We start from the raw sequence: 16,481 nt of genomic DNA, 5'->3' as shown, positions 1-16,481 counted from the left end.
TCTAAAAACTTGTTAACCGTTTGTTTCTCGTTAACTCTTTTTTTTTAGTAATTTCCAACTTAATAGTGGTTGCTATTGTGAATCAGAATTTAAAAAAAAAAAAACGTTGCCGACCAAAATTTTAAAAAATACAAAAAAATTACAAAAGGATATTTAAGGTACTGCTTTTCTCTGAAGTATTTTTCTTTGGAGTTGAGAAATGGTGAAATTGGAAAAAATTTTGACTTATTTATTTAAAAACACTTTGTTTATTCTGCTGCTTTTTCAAGATTCAGATGACAGTTTAAGAACTGGACTACATAACTTGTCACATTTACAGCATTCTATACATTGGCATGAACAAAGCGAACGGCTCACTGAAAAGTTAAGTGCTATTTTGGAAATGTCACAATAAAAACAAATATTAACGCTTATTAGAAACAGCAGTTGCATGATGAAATGCTTTTCTGAAGGGATGTTCTGAGTATAGTTGTTGAATACTAGCAGTTTTTATACAATCGATGTCTAACTCTTAGAGATGATTCTTAGACTCTTAGAGATGATTCAGAATGACTCTTAGAGATGATTCAAAAGATACAAACGCCTTTAGTAATGAAACTTTCTCGGTGCCTCGGAAATTCTTTCAAAATTTAAACCATACCTTGCTAAACACTTAGAAAACTGAGAAATGAGTGCAGAGGAAATGTTTCATACATTTCATTGACAGTTTATGAGAAATTTGTCTTCTTAAAGACAAAAAATATGCTGCAATGCATTGGTAGCAAAGCGTCCGAACCTAAATACTTTTCACTGATTGTTGGTTCATTACCAGACACAGAATACTTTGGCTCATTTGCAATAGTCATTTGATATGTGAGCAAGGAAGCTGTTGCGGAAAATTTTTATTGGGTTTGAGTCTTCTTGTAAATATAATGGAAAAGCTATTACAGATGCAGTCAAGAAAAGACTAAAAGAGTTTGGCTTAAACATTAATGATACTTGTGGTAAGTTAAATAACAATGAATCTATCATGTCTAGAAAATACAAAGACAAGCAAGCACAAATAAAAAATTAGAGCCCAACATTGATTTTATTCCTTGTGCAGCACATTCTTTAAATTTAGTTGATGTAAATGCTGTTGAAGCTATATTTCTTTAATGTCTGTATAATTTCTGTGCTTTTTTAACTCACTGGTGGCATATTATTTGCTCTGATCTTGTTAGTGGTGCAGGAAAGGGCAGGAAAATTACTATTAAAAGTTGAATTAGACAAGGTGGTCAGCAGGAGTCATTTATATTCAAATTCTACACGCAATTTACACTCCTTTTCTTGAGACCCTTATATCAATTGGTTTTTATCTTGATAAAAATGAAAAAAGTCAAACACAAAATGAAGTCACTGCACTTTTAATGAAAATGAAAACTTTGGATGTTGCATTTATAAAGTAGCTTAGGCACAGAATCGTGTTACGATTTGATGACAAGTTGAAAGTGTGCGTGAAACAAAGCCATTCTGCTTTCGGGTCTGCAGAGAGCAAGCTTGGTTTTCTGACTAGTTTGACCATGAATGTTTCTGTCATTGTTGCTGCTGCTGCCAATCGCTTGTGTACTACTTATCCTTCAAAATTAAATTGACAATTTCATGATAAAATTGTCCAGTTTTTCAAGTTCATGGCAATTGAGAAGAATATACTGTAAAAAATATAACGCTAACATAACGGTTACATAACGGTAAGTAAAAAAGTTAACGTTTTGTTTACCGTTATGTTAGTAAAAAAATATGTCGTAAGCGTTATGTTCCCATAAACTATTTACATATTCTTTTTTTCTATGAAAAGCGTTATGTTTTTCAACAACGACTGAATAACTGCGAATTTCATTAGTGCGAAGTGGCATAAGTGCAAATGGTGTAAGGGCGAACTGGCATAAGTGCGAAGCTGTTGCAAAAACTGACTTAAGTGCAAATCGGCACAAATGCGAACTGGTATAAGTGCGCCAAAAGAATTCGTTAACATTGGCATAAGTGCGAACTGGCATAAGCGTGAATTGGCATAAGTGCGAAATGGCAAATCACACTTATGCAAGAATCTTATGTTATTAATTGCAATTTTATTCGGCGCACTTATGCTAGTTTTTGTAACTGCTTCGCATTTATGTCAGTTCGCACTTATGATAGTTTGCACTTATGTCAATGTTTGCAAATTCTTTTTGCACACTTATGCCAAATCACAAATATGCCAGTTCGCACTTATGCCATTTTTTGAAACGCTTCGCACTTTTGACAGTTCGCACTTATGAAGTTTTTGCTTATTCAGCCTCCTGAATGACCATCCTTATACTAACAGACCCAGTTAACGGTCAAATTTCCGATAAACCGGGGGCCAGGAAGAATTTAGCTGTTTTATGTCTTATGTTAATTTAACATTCTTGATAAAATTTTTTGAATTGGAAAACACTGATTCATCATTATTTTAGTAAAAATCAAGTTTATAAATCCTTACTTAGCAATAAAAAATTTAATCATGGAGTAAATGTTTTATTAACACAAAATTCGATTAGATAATTTTGGTACAAAATAGGTAAAATGCATAATTAAAAAAACCTACTATTTTTAATAAAAATTAGTAGGTTTTTTAAAATAAAATTTTTTATAAAACAACTGTTTTTAATTAAATGAATCTTAAATATTCATAAATTGAAAATTCGAGAAAAAAATTGAGATTTTGGTTAAAATAAAAGTGAGCTTAATAAACAATATGTTCACAAAAAACATTAAGTACAAAGACAAATATGAAAAAAATATATAAAAATTCTATTTACTTTGACCACTTTAAAAGTTTTCGTTTTCGGTTCTTCTGATGATCTGGGATTTTATAAAATACTATATTTATTAAACAAAATTTTTTCTTTTTCATCCTGAAACTATAAAATTTAGATATAACATAAACATATTAGATAACAACTTTTGACAACACGACATAACAAAACATGATCCATTCACAGACATTGTCGAACGGTATATTGAGACATCCAAATCTCTCAAACATTGTTCCCATATTTTTCATAATAAAATTTAGTTACTTCACCTGTTTCAGTTTTTGTAACTCGGAAATGTAAATTAAGGTTTTTTTTAATATTTGTACCCAGCTTTTCTTCTAGTTCAGGTAATTTATGAAAAATAATTAATATATTGCCATCTAATAAAAACGTGCTTTTCACAATCATGACCTGCTTCGTTTTCTTTAACTTCATATATATTTATACAAACTTGCAAAATTATTTTGGTTTTAAATATTTTGACTTTTTTTAAAATTTGCTGAGTGTTTATGAAATAAGTCCCACCAGACCCTTTTCAAACCTTAACAAACGTTTTCAAAAGGATCTGTTGTAAATTAATAAAGTACTTGACATTAGCAATCATACCTGAACATGTATACCAAAGTGTTGTCCCTGTATCATGTGTGCTCAAAAAAAGTTAATCTTTCATCATATTTTTGCATTAACAACTCTATCATCATCATGATAACGTAAGTATGCATATGGTTCTTAAACATTACCCATCATCCAAAACTTTAATGTTTTAAAACTTTTGTGTTTTCTCAGTTAGCCAGTTGTTTCGAGTGACTTTATTAAATGATAAAGTGAAAATATATTACTTTCCGTTCTTCATGGTTCTCTACAAGTAAACTTAAAGTAATAGACTGGTTGATTGTTATCACAAATGATAGCAATTCACTCTTGATCAGATTTATAAATATAATCAAATAATTTGCCTGCTCAAATAAAAAATCAGCATTGAGTTCAAATACTTGCAACATGCGAGATAAATATTTTGGTTCAGAGCAAATTGAAACCAACATAAAACGGTTGATGCTAATGAATAAGGTTTGTTTACAGACTTTCCTAATAAAGACCCAAAGCAATATGTAAGAGAAAGCTTTATGTAGACTTCATCTATTAATAAAATACATTTTTTTTTTTTAAATCCCAATGATGAATTCATTTGCGACATCAGTTAGAAAGGAGGAGTGAACTTAAAATTAAATGCTCATCTGCGGTGCTCTAAAAAATAAAAAATTTATCAAGAGAAAAACTAATTTTTGATCTAACTTTTTAAAGAAGTGAAATACTTGGAAGCTGTCATATAGCAATCTAGATAAAGAATAATACTCTAAACCACGAATAATTATTTAAAATGTTCTCAAAGTACATAAGTTTTGTTGCTTTTCATTAAGGTATTATCTTCTACATTCTTTGAGTTGCGAATTTTATTTAAACTTTGTTACTTTGTTTTTTGATAAACTTTGGATTGTATACTTTAAGCCACAACAAAAGCCTTCAGTAGTCAAATAATTTTTCTCAAAGTTTTAGGTATTGATGTACTTTTTTTATTAAATCAGTAGACTCTATGCATGTCTCTTTTTACCATGTTTAATTATTGTTATATAATTGTGCAAAAAATGACGCTCACACACAACAGTATTGTTACTATCAGTATTATAGAAATCCATCGAGCACGTTCTTCTTTATCAGTTGGTAACCGAATCATCTTTTCTTGTTGTTTTTTTTATAGTTGCAATTGACTCATTACACAATGTTTCTTTGGTATTTTTTATATTTAGTATTAATTATAAATGAAACATTCAGAACAATTGATAAGTTTTTATCTTATACAATATACTGTTATTATTATATAATAAAACAATATACTGTTAGTATTGTATAATAAAACAATATACTGTTAGTATTGTATAATAAAACAATATACTGTTAGTATGAAGATTTTTCTGCCTTGAAAAAAAAAGTTTCTATAACTCTACCTCTTCAAGTAAAATACTCAACTTCTCGCTTTAACTTCTGTTCAAAACTGGCCTCCAGTTTATCGCACATTTTGTGACCTCTTTATACTGACAGTATAAAGAGACCATGGCCATCTTTTTATTGCTCTGTAGAATTTTTAAAAGCTGTTAAAAATCTCAAGACATTAAATAGTTTTCAAAAACTATTCATTTATCTGGATCAAAATGAGGTTGAAAAGAAACAAAAAAAAACTAGCTATGGACAAAAACAAATGCTACAGAAGGTTTGCTATAGAAGGAACTATCAACAAGCCCTTTTGATATGGTTTCCGAGGTATTAGAGTCTGCAACATCTGCATCAAGTAAATGACAAGAAAATACCGTTATCTGTCTTGTTGGTATACTAATGTAACATTGCTAAACAATAAGTTTGAGGTAATATTAATTAATATTAAAGTTAAGCAACCACATATTGTAATGATATGTGCAACATGGTGAAGTGAATCAACAAATATTCTTAGTTATTCTTTTTCCACACAAAACTGATTAATAGAGAACAGACTGATTAATAGAGAACAAACTGATTAATAGAGAACAGACTGATTAATAGAGAACATAGAGTATATATTTATAGTCATAAAAGCATCAGCTCTTTAAATTTGACTAATAGTTATTTAAATAATGAAAATATTGAGTAAATATGGTGCTCGATTTGCACAGTTTCAGAAATAAGATGATATCAGGTTTTTAAACAAAACGCTTACATAACGCCATATTTCATGTTTTACAACGGGTAATTACCGTTATGTTCAATGTATAATTTGTACGAAAAAAACATAACGGCAAATACCGTTGTGTTTTTTTCATACGAATTATATGTTGAACAAAACGGTTAATTCTCTTTATAATTTGTATGAAAAAAAACATAATGGTATTTACCGTTATGTTTTTTTCATAAGAATTAAACATTCAACATAATGGTAGTTACCCGTTATAAAACACGAAATCTAGCGTTATATTTTTTAAAAATGTAACAGGTATTTTTTTTTATTGTGTAGTACAAGGATGCTTAAATATAATTTGTAGGAATAAGTTCAAATCAATTTTTCTAAATGCTGACGTTGCATATCGGATTTTTCTAACCCTTTTCCATTTTTCCAACCCTTTCTATTACCTTGGTAATATGAATAAAGTAAATATTTTACTTTTATTTATAAAAATAGATCTTTAAATATTGATAAAACAATACGGACACTTTTCCATCAAAACTATTAAAAACATATTCTGCGAGTAAATATACCTGACCTCTTTATCAACAATATAATATTAATAAGAAAAAAGTAACAAAACTATTAGGAGTTTTTATAGACGAAAATCTTGGAGACCGGACGTCAATAATATTTCTGATAAAGTTGTCAACATGTTTATCATATAAATGTTTTATGTTTTTATTGAAATCTAAAGACATATGTCTCTCAATATTTATATAAACATTTACAAAAAAAAAAAAAAAAAAAATCTTCGTGATTCTACTCTATCTATCTATTATTATTATTACTATCAATTTTTCAACTTGGTTGGTCCACTTGGTTTAGTGGTAATATTTTGTGGTACTTTTATTCAATTATTGTAAATGTAAATATTAAAATGCAAAAAGCATTTGTAGTGTAATTAACTTTTATAAATATATCGGTTATTCAAACGTAATATTTATATAGTAACTTGTTATAATAGAACAAAAAAATGTGTAGTTTAAAAAACTTTATTTGACGACAATCAGTCGTTTTCTTTTTTATTGAAAGTTACCTCTAAATTGTTACAAATTTTGGTTTTCGCATTCATCGAATATAAACATTGTTATGTAAAAATAAGAAACACAGTTGGTAGCTCTAAAATCTATTTGTAACACTATCTTAATGTTATTATTATTGATCCAATTTATTTTAAAACATTCCGATCAATAATTAACCAGTAATTTGAGAAATAACTTGTCCGTTATTAAGACTTTAGATATCAAGTGTCTTTATTCAAAAAACGATTTAATTAAAGCTAACGCTGGCCAGACAAAACTTTATTTTACCTTTGTTAATTGTAAAACAAACATTTATTTTTATCAATGTCAAAGTTTAATAGCATTACAAGAGATTAAAGCTTTAAATTTTATGATTTATACAGAAAGAGATATTTTTAAATTTCTTTAAAAAAAATCGAAAGAAACTGCTGTGGCCAAATTACTAAAATTTTATTTTGAGTTTATGCAAGAAAATATTTTTGTAGTTGAAGTTAATAGTTAAAAACATTTTATTTTTTTGAAACAAGTTGTGAAAAAGTTTGCATAATAATAACAAGCTATTCAAGTTTTAATCGTTTTTGAAGCTATGAAAAAAAAGGTGTTTGTAAGATGCGATTTTTATTCGGAATAATCCTCTTTATACCGAATTGCCCCAAATTTTCTAGTTTTGTTAAAATTTTCAAAATAAGGCTAATTTTTTCATTTATAAGTGGTGGTATGTAATGAAATGTTTCCTGGTAAATCATCAGCATTATTAAAACTTCTACATAATGACGTTATGCTGTTTCCAGCATAACGTCATAATTCTTTGTCGAAGGGTTACACTCCTTCAAAAAAGTTGATTTTCAAATTATAGTGGGTTTTTTAACGAATAGTCGGCTAGTCAGATATTTAACACAATTCAGTTGGGTAAATTTTAGTTTTGAGGACATTTTTTTTCTAGCCAGGTGGTTCTTTTTAAGGATTCACCCTCCCCCCTTCATTTTACTTGTAGAATTGCCTCAGGCTGTCTCCCTGTTAAAGTAGGTTAAATATGCGCTAATCTTTATTAATTTGTTTGTCTGAAAAACAATCACGATATAAACCAGAAACAAAAGTTATGGCTCTATTTAGTGCTAATTAACTCTTTTGCTGGTTTTTATGCTTATAATTAATATGTTTTTATGCATATAATTAATATGTTTTCAAACTGCTGACTAGCTATAAAAAGATAGAGTATTTAAAATTAGTTCAGTGCAGTCTAAAATTTTTGCATCATTTATGCAAGAAAATATTTGTTATTTAGTACAGTTTTTAATTTTCATTTATAGGCAATAATATGCATTCGGGAACGTGAAAAATTGGTCTGTGTCTCAATGATTTTACTGACTTACCCAGCTAGCACACTTCCGTTGGGCCAACGTATGTAAATACATCGCGAACATCGGCTGATTTTTCCGATGCAAATATAACGTTGATCCAATTTAGTTTTATCGTATTTATATTAATGAAAACCTTAATAACAACGTGATTAAAAATAAATAGCAAAATTACATTTGTCCATCGAATGGAAAAACCGCAACATTTGGTTGTTTTTCCGATCTAAACGCAACGTGGATCAAATGTATAGGGATCAACGTTGACCAAATGTTTATATACCCATAATGATTCAATGTATATGGGTTAACGTTGATCCAATGTTTTTAATCCAACGTTAATCCAATGTCTATGGATTAACGTTGGATTATATACATTGTATCAAGGTTGATCCAAATACATTGGAATAACGTTGGATTATGTCAACGTTTATTTATTATTTAGATTAGGTCAACGTTGCGTTTGCATCGAGAAAAGGCAGATATAAATAAATAAATAAATATATATATATATATATATATATATATATATATATATATATATATATATATATATATATATATATATATATATATATATATATATATATATATATATATATATATATATATATATATATATATATATATATATATATGTTTGTATAATTTATAAGAATTATTTTTCATCTAAATATTTCAATTGGTTATGGAAATATATTTTGCTAATATATTTTTCTCTTTCTTACATAACGAAATATCAAGCCATAACCAAAACAAATATGAGTAAAGGCTGTTTAATCAGATACATATAACTTTGTTATACTTGATACTAAAAAACGTCATCAGCAAAGTTGATTTATTAAAATGGGTGGAATATATATTTATAAGTTAATATATACAAATATATATACGTATAAATATACATGGTTTAATGTTTATATACTTTAATATACAACAAATAAATTTATTTCCGATAAAAATTAAATATAACGTTGTGCAAGCATAAAATATAACGTTGAATAAGCTTAAAATTCAACGTTTCGTCAACGTAAAATACAACCTTGAATCAACGTAAAATATTTCGCAATGCCGACTTAAAATACAACGTTAGGCCAACCTTGTTTTTTGGTTGTTGGTGACATCATATTTGTAACCAAAATTATATAAAAACAACGTTAGCGGTCTATGTTAGGCATACGCAACGTTGTTTCAACGTTTTATCAACGTATGTGTGCTAGTTGGGTAAGGATGTGTTACATATGCGACAAAGTTTTTTCAATGTTTGTTTTGCTTTTTTCATTTAATACAACCATTTTACACTTTAACTTTTAAAAAACTAAAAGTTTTTTTTTCTTTTTAACATTGAATCATACTATTTAGTGTGTTTCTTAGTTTTTTCATATTCAACTGTTTTCAAAAGTAAAAAAGGAAAGGACTGCTAAGGTTGCTTTTTCTACCTCTACAAATTTTTTACCGTCCTTATATAAAATACTGTTGTCATTGTCAGGCTGTTTCTTCTAATGATGTTCTTCCACTTCTAGACAAGGTCCAAAAACCCATCTTAAATGTAGTTGACCTGCTCCCTTTTCCACTCTCTCATCGTCAAAATGCATCTCTTTTTCTTTTTTATAAATATCATAATCGCTATAAAAAAATACAATCTTAATCGCTGCTCAAACGAGCTATCAGCACTAGTTTCATAAAATAAATTTTATTCTTGCTTGACTCGTCATTCAGCAAGGTTGAATCTTTTTACTGCATCTTTTCCTTAATACTCTAAACACTTTTATTTATCTAGTCTTTTCCCCGCACTTAAATGCTTTAAGAACCTTAAAGACCACAAAAAAAGATGTTGTCTGGGCTAGCACTTATCCTTCATAACTAACACAAATCTATAAAAAAGTACACAAAAAAGCATATTGTCTAATATTAAATGCTAATAAATATACCAGTAACAGACCAATTAGAGATTTTGGAGTGCTAAACGTGTATGAATTAAATATTTATAGAATCTTTTTATTCATATTTAGATTTGAAAATCATATTTTGTCAAATAATTTCTTTTTGTTTGAGATCATAAATATCAAACCAAGCATTTTTTTGCACAACCAACAGGTACCAAAAAATTTTGTTAAAACAATAAAAATTCTTAATAATATACCGAGGGGCACACTTGTAGAGCTCTTTTCTTATAAATAACAGGAAAACAGAATCTTAAATAATTATGTTTTTTTTGTTAATAGTTAGGAAATTTGATAATAAAGTTAACCAGTGGTGTTATGCAGAAAATAAAAGTGCCGGTACGGTCGAATAATGTATATATATATATATATATATATATATATATATATATATATATATATATATATATATATATATATATATATATATATATATATATATATATATATATATATATATATATATATATATATATATATATATATATATATATATATATATATATAATACCGGAACGGTGTTCCGGCTCTATGACATCACTGAAGTTAACTACAAATTAATCTACCATTAATAATGAATATTTATTCTACAAAAAAAATTCTTAATAAAGTTTAATTAAACTACACGTATGATACTTTAAAAGTTTTAACATTAAGTTAAAAAAAACTGTATAGAATGTAGGTGCGCGTTATAAATAAACTTTTTCAAAACGGAGCTCTAAATAACGTTTAGAATTTACGATTCCGATGCAATAGTTTTTTTATATATAAAAGTAATTTATATAAACTGCATTATTTTTTAGTTTTAAAAGTAACTATAATTTTATTAAGCATTTTGTTTAATGCAAATTTAAATTCACAATACTGTACGATTAGTAGATATTTATTCGTAGAAACTTTTTCGATAGATTAGTAGTAGATATTTATAGACTTTTTCAAACCATTTCAAGTGATTATGTTACATATAGCATTTCATTCGAGGATAAAACACCTTTTTTTGATGTTTAAGAAATTTTTCAAGCATGAAGCAAACTTCAAACATTTAAATACTTTTACTTATGTCAAATATGCATCCCAGTGGGATCCTTATTTGACATAAGTATTGAAACGTATTAAATCGTCGGGATGCTTTGCAAAAGAATACGTTGATTGGAGATAGGAGACAAATGCCCTAAAAACAAAGCCTTGCTAACACTAAATAAGCAAAACTTAAATTCTATTGATAAATATTAACTTGTTTATGGGTAGTAAAATTATGTTTTTGTAAACTAGTTGCTCTGACTATTGTGGTAAAATTGGGAAGCGGAGGAAGGAGGGGGAAGGAGGGAGATAATAGATTTTTTTTTGAAAAATGTTAGAAGCAAAAGTTTTTTTACAGCCTTTTTTGTAAATAACCTTCTTTTAGTAATAAAAACATCCTGATTTTTTGGGCATTATTAAAAATTATATTGAAATGTTAGATTTTTTTTTCAGCTATATTAAACTTTACTAAAATTTTTCAACTTTATTAAAAAAACTTTTTTTAAGAACTTTTTTGAAAATCTTTTAATTTTATAAATGAAGAACTTGTATAGTTTAACATTATTTGAAAAAGCACATTGACAAAAAAAAAAGGTTATTGTTTTGTATCTTTTTTCATCACATTGCGCAGGTATCGCAAAAGAACAAAACCAGCAATTTGCGACAATACGTCTTTATACCTTTCAACACTCGTATATACAAAGTTGCACATATTCTTTTCGCGTTCGATATTATTTCATTTAAAATGCAAACAAGGAAAGTCAGCTTTCAACACCATTATAATTTATACTAGCCACTATGAATTGAAATAGTTCATTCGTTTTCTAATCTATTTTGATCAGTTTAATTGATTAACGAACGGAGGCAGAAAAGCTATAACGATTAAATATATTTATCTATTTTTATGTAAAAATAAATTTTTTTAACAACTTTTTTTTACATTAATTTTTTTAAAGAGTTATACATGTAAATATATGAATTTATAACAAAGTTTTTTATTTTGTCGAAAACATTGCTGTTTTTTTAACACCCCATTGTTAAACTAACCCCCCTTCATTGATCATATTTGATTTAATAATTAAGACAACGTAGACAACGTCTGTCTATTTTTCTTTGATTAAACTTTATGTTTTAGCAAGAGTATTGATTAATATTTTATTTCATGTATATTGTAAACTTTTAGCTTTTCATAATTGGAAATGGAAGATCTAGGTAGGAAATTAATTATGAAAATATCTTATTGAATTTAAGAAAATAATTTAACGTTTTTTTTTTTTTTTGCATTTACATTCGATTAGCGTAAAATATGAATATATTTTTTTTTGGTAAATGTTTGTTTGGTACGTTTGCGAAACATTGTAATAGTTAGTAAGCGTAAAGCAGAGCAAATCTTATTGAACTTAAGTGCAGTTATCATTAACTATTTAATATTGATAAGTTTTTTGATGCCAAGAACCGTTTGTAGTGTTTTACACAATCATTTTTCTTTAATTTGTTTAAATTATTATAAGAAATTTCAAGTTTTTGAGAATCGTATTGACAGAGCGACAACGCCTACAAGTTTTGTTTACGTTTTTTATTTTTATTTTGAGTAATCAAGGTAAATTATAATGCATGTAATTTTTGTCTTATAAAAACTTTCCAGAAATAAATAATAAAACTAAACTGCTAAATTCAATAAGTTGTTAACGTAATGCGTCTTAAATATGCTCTGAATAATATGTTATATCTATGCTTAATTTAAGAACTAACGTTTAAACGTTTCGAGTTTACCAATACTTTGATTTTAATAAAAAAAAAAATTAATGGAGAATGTTGAAATGTTGATAGCTTTTTTTTATATTTGGTAATGGAAATAAATATTTAGTAATAATTTGTTGATACACAAAGTTCGAAAAGAAGAGAAGAGTATGCAAAATTTATGTTTAAAAATAAATCTGAAAGTGATATTTTAAGGGGTGAATTTGTTTTTATAATGAATAATAAGTTGGAAGTATTCAATGCATCATTTATTTTTAATGATTCTTTTTATCAAATACATACCTAATAATACACTATTTATACGTTTCCTGAATTTTGATTTTAAATACACTTTGAAATAGTCTGATGCAAAGTACTTGTATAACTATGACCAATTTTAACGCCTTTTTACACACAAACATACGCGTACTGATAATATATTTATATTCATTTATGTGTATATACAGACATATATATATATATATATATATATATATATATATATATATATTTATTTATGTATATATATATATATATATATATATATATATATGTATATATATATATATATATGCATATACATATTTATATATATATGTGTGTGTGTGTGTGTGTGTGTGTGTGTGTGTGTATACATGTATGTATATATATACATGCATACATATAAATGTATAATATATATACCTATATATATATATATATATATATATATATATATATATATATATATATATATATATATATATATATATATATATATTTATATACATATTTATATATATACATATTTATATATATACATATTTATATATATACATATTTATATATATACATATATATAAAATATATACATATATGTATATATGTGTGTATATATATACATATATATGCATACATACATACATACATACATACATACATACATACATACATACATACATACATACATACATACATACATACATACATACATACATACATACATGCATGGATACATACATACATAACATACATACATACCATACACACACATACACACACACATATATATTTATTTTTTTCCTGGTTTTTAAAGGCTAGAAATTATTTCAACAAGAATGGATAAACAGCATAAACAGATTAATGAAAATTTAGATTTTCTTGGTAGGAAACATAAAACTTCTGTTTATAATATAAAATAACTTATTAATATAAATTTTTATGATTTAAAAAAAAATAGTTATAGATATAAATATATCATAAATTATTTTGTAAAATTAATAAAAATATTTTTTTGTGAACATGTATATATATATATATATATATATATATATATATATATATATATATATATATATATATATATATATATATATATATATATATATATATATGTATATATATATATAATATTGCATGTTTAGTTAAGCAATATAATTTCATACTGAAATAGATAGAACAGAGAGCTTTAATACCTACATACTGACTATCTAGGTAGAACATGCAAGGAAGAGTTGCTACATCGAATAACGGTTTGGTTCAGGGCACTTACATTTTAAATCATCAAAAAAAGCTAACAATTGTATATCTATTTACACTATAGCAGATGTAGGTTTTAAAATTTTAATGCCCATAATATTCATAAAATAATGACATAGGTGAAAACACTGCCCATGTACTTATAGCAAAGTGATTCCATAACTGCTACAACTGCGGTAGTAGTATAGTGGGAGAGCGCTCGCTTCATAAGTGAGAGGTTCAGAGTTCGATACCCATCACATCCCTGGTAGTACCGTGCTCAACTTGTTTCGCCGCACAGCGACCTTGTTCGTCAAGGTTCGTGTTTCGGATTTATATAGTTGAGAGAAGGTTATAACCACAATTACGTAGCCTCCTCGTCTGTAGTGGCCTTCTTAGCCTTGGGGTGGTGAATTAACAACAACAACAAAAAAACTGGCTGTAATGCTTTTATTGTATGATATAAAGGTTTTTTCGCAAAAAGAAAAAAATAACCTTTTAATTAATGAAAAAACCTTAATGCTGTTCTAACACAAAATATGTTCTCTTCATTATATATATATATATATATATATATATATATATATATATATATATATATATATATATATATATATATATATATATATATATATATATATATATATATATATATATATATATATATATATATATATATATGTATATATAATTTCCTTTCAGCTATTGCTGGCAGGAGGAGTACCACTGTGCAAATTACTTTCCTAGAATAGTCCCTGGTATATATATATATTAGTATTAGTATTAGTATTAAGAATTGCTGTAACTGGTGTGAGCCAGTGAGTGTGGTATTAACACACTATGACAGCCGATTTGCTTGATTGCTGCTCATCCAGCAATCAAGACCTGCTTTAAAACTGTTAACTGATTGTGCCTTAACCAACTCGCTTGGCAAGCTATTCCACAAATTAGCCGATCTATTAAATAAAAAGTTTTCACGACAGGCTTGCTTAGTGATTTCTTTGACATATTTAAAGCTGTGACCTCTCGTTTGAGTTTGTTGAATACTAATTTTTTTGATTGTTTCCAAATCGTTAAAACTGTTGAAGAATTTAAAAAGTAGAATCATATCTCCTCGTTGCCTCCTTTTTGTCAAGGTAGTCAAGTCAAGAGCTTTAAGACGATACTCATAGTTGATTATTTTAAGTGATGGTATTAATCGATGGTATTAATTGCACGATGTTGGACTCTTTCTAATAACTCAATTTCTCCCTTTCGAATCGGTGACCAAACTTGTACTGCAAACTCTAACAGTGGCTGCACAAAAGAAACATAAAGTATTCTCAGCAGTCTAATATCTAAGCAAACGAAGCATTTTCTAATCCGACCCAACATTTGGTTGGCTTTGCCTACGCATTTTATAACATGATTTTTCCATTTCAGATTGCTTGAGAAGATTACTCCAAGATCACTTTTAGATTCTGTTATTTTTAACTTTTAATCATTGATATAAAGGGGTGATTTTTTGTTATTCCGGCCAAAGTGCATGACCATACATTTTGAAATATTAAATTTCACAAGCCAGTCTTAAAGTCCACTTAAAAGCTAAATCAAGATCTGATTGCAAAGAAAGAGTTGATGCACTGGAAAGCATTTCATTCAAAATTTTGGTGTCATCTGCATACAGCTTGGTTAGATTTTATAGAGTTTCAGGCAAATCGTTTATAAATAGTACAAACAAGAGTGGTCCAATTACTGACCCTTGTGGCACACCACTGGTAATTTCTGCCCAAGAGGATACATTTTCGCCTATCACAACTCTTTGTTTTCTTTCTTTTAAAAATGCTTCAATCCATTGTATTGTCAGACCAGATATTCCATAAAGCTGTAAGTTTAAGCAACAATCTTTTATGTGGCACTGTGTCAAATGCCCTGGCAAAATCCAAAAAAATAACATCAACAGGTCTACCATTCTCTAAGGCAGTTAAAATAAAATCAAGTGTTTCAAGTAGATTTGTTAAGCATGATTTATTTTTATCAAAACCGTGCTGTTGCTTGACTATTAGTTTGAACTTATATAGAAACGTTTCAAGTTTACATCTGATTATACCTTCCATTCTTTTACATGCACTTGAGGTGAGTGATACCGGTCGGTAGTTTCCAGCTAAGGTTTTTTCGCCTTTTTTGTACAGAGGAGTGATATTTGCTGATTTAAATTGCACTGGCAGTTTGCTGGTTTTAAACGGTTCTTTAAAAATATACATAAGCGGAATAGCAAAGGCTGATGCACAGTTCTTTAAAATAGCTGAATGTAAATTATCAACACCACTTGATTTGTTATCTTTTAAGTTTTTTAATCTTAGATAGACATCTTCATA

At 27.3% G+C, this 16,481-nt stretch overlaps 1 protein-coding gene across 2 annotated transcripts in view; it reads left to right on the top strand.

The window, feature by feature from the left end:
* The first annotated feature begins 11,951 nt into the window (after positions 1-11,951).
* LOC100203875 (paxillin) overlaps positions 11,952-16,481 on the top strand; it is a 25,552-nt gene continuing 21,022 nt past the window's right edge. Inside the window, exons 1-2 of one of the 2 annotated variants that reach the window (XM_065807217.1) lie at positions 11,969-12,099; positions 13,703-13,770. In XM_065807217.1, coding sequence (XP_065663289.1) covers positions 13,725-13,770 — 46 coding nt within the window. In that variant the 5' untranslated portion in view covers positions 11,969-12,099; positions 13,703-13,724. Of the gene's footprint in view, positions 12,100-13,702; positions 13,771-16,481 lie in introns of both variants that reach the window. The other variant, XM_065807218.1, reaches the window with a different exon arrangement.

The sequence above is a fragment of the Hydra vulgaris genome, chromosome 10, assembly GCF_038396675.1.
Source record: "Hydra vulgaris chromosome 10, alternate assembly HydraT2T_AEP".
NCBI lineage: Eukaryota > Metazoa > Cnidaria > Hydrozoa > Anthoathecata > Hydridae > Hydra > Hydra vulgaris.
Note: the sequence above shows the minus strand (reverse complement) of the source record. Positions and strands in the feature narration are given on the sequence as shown.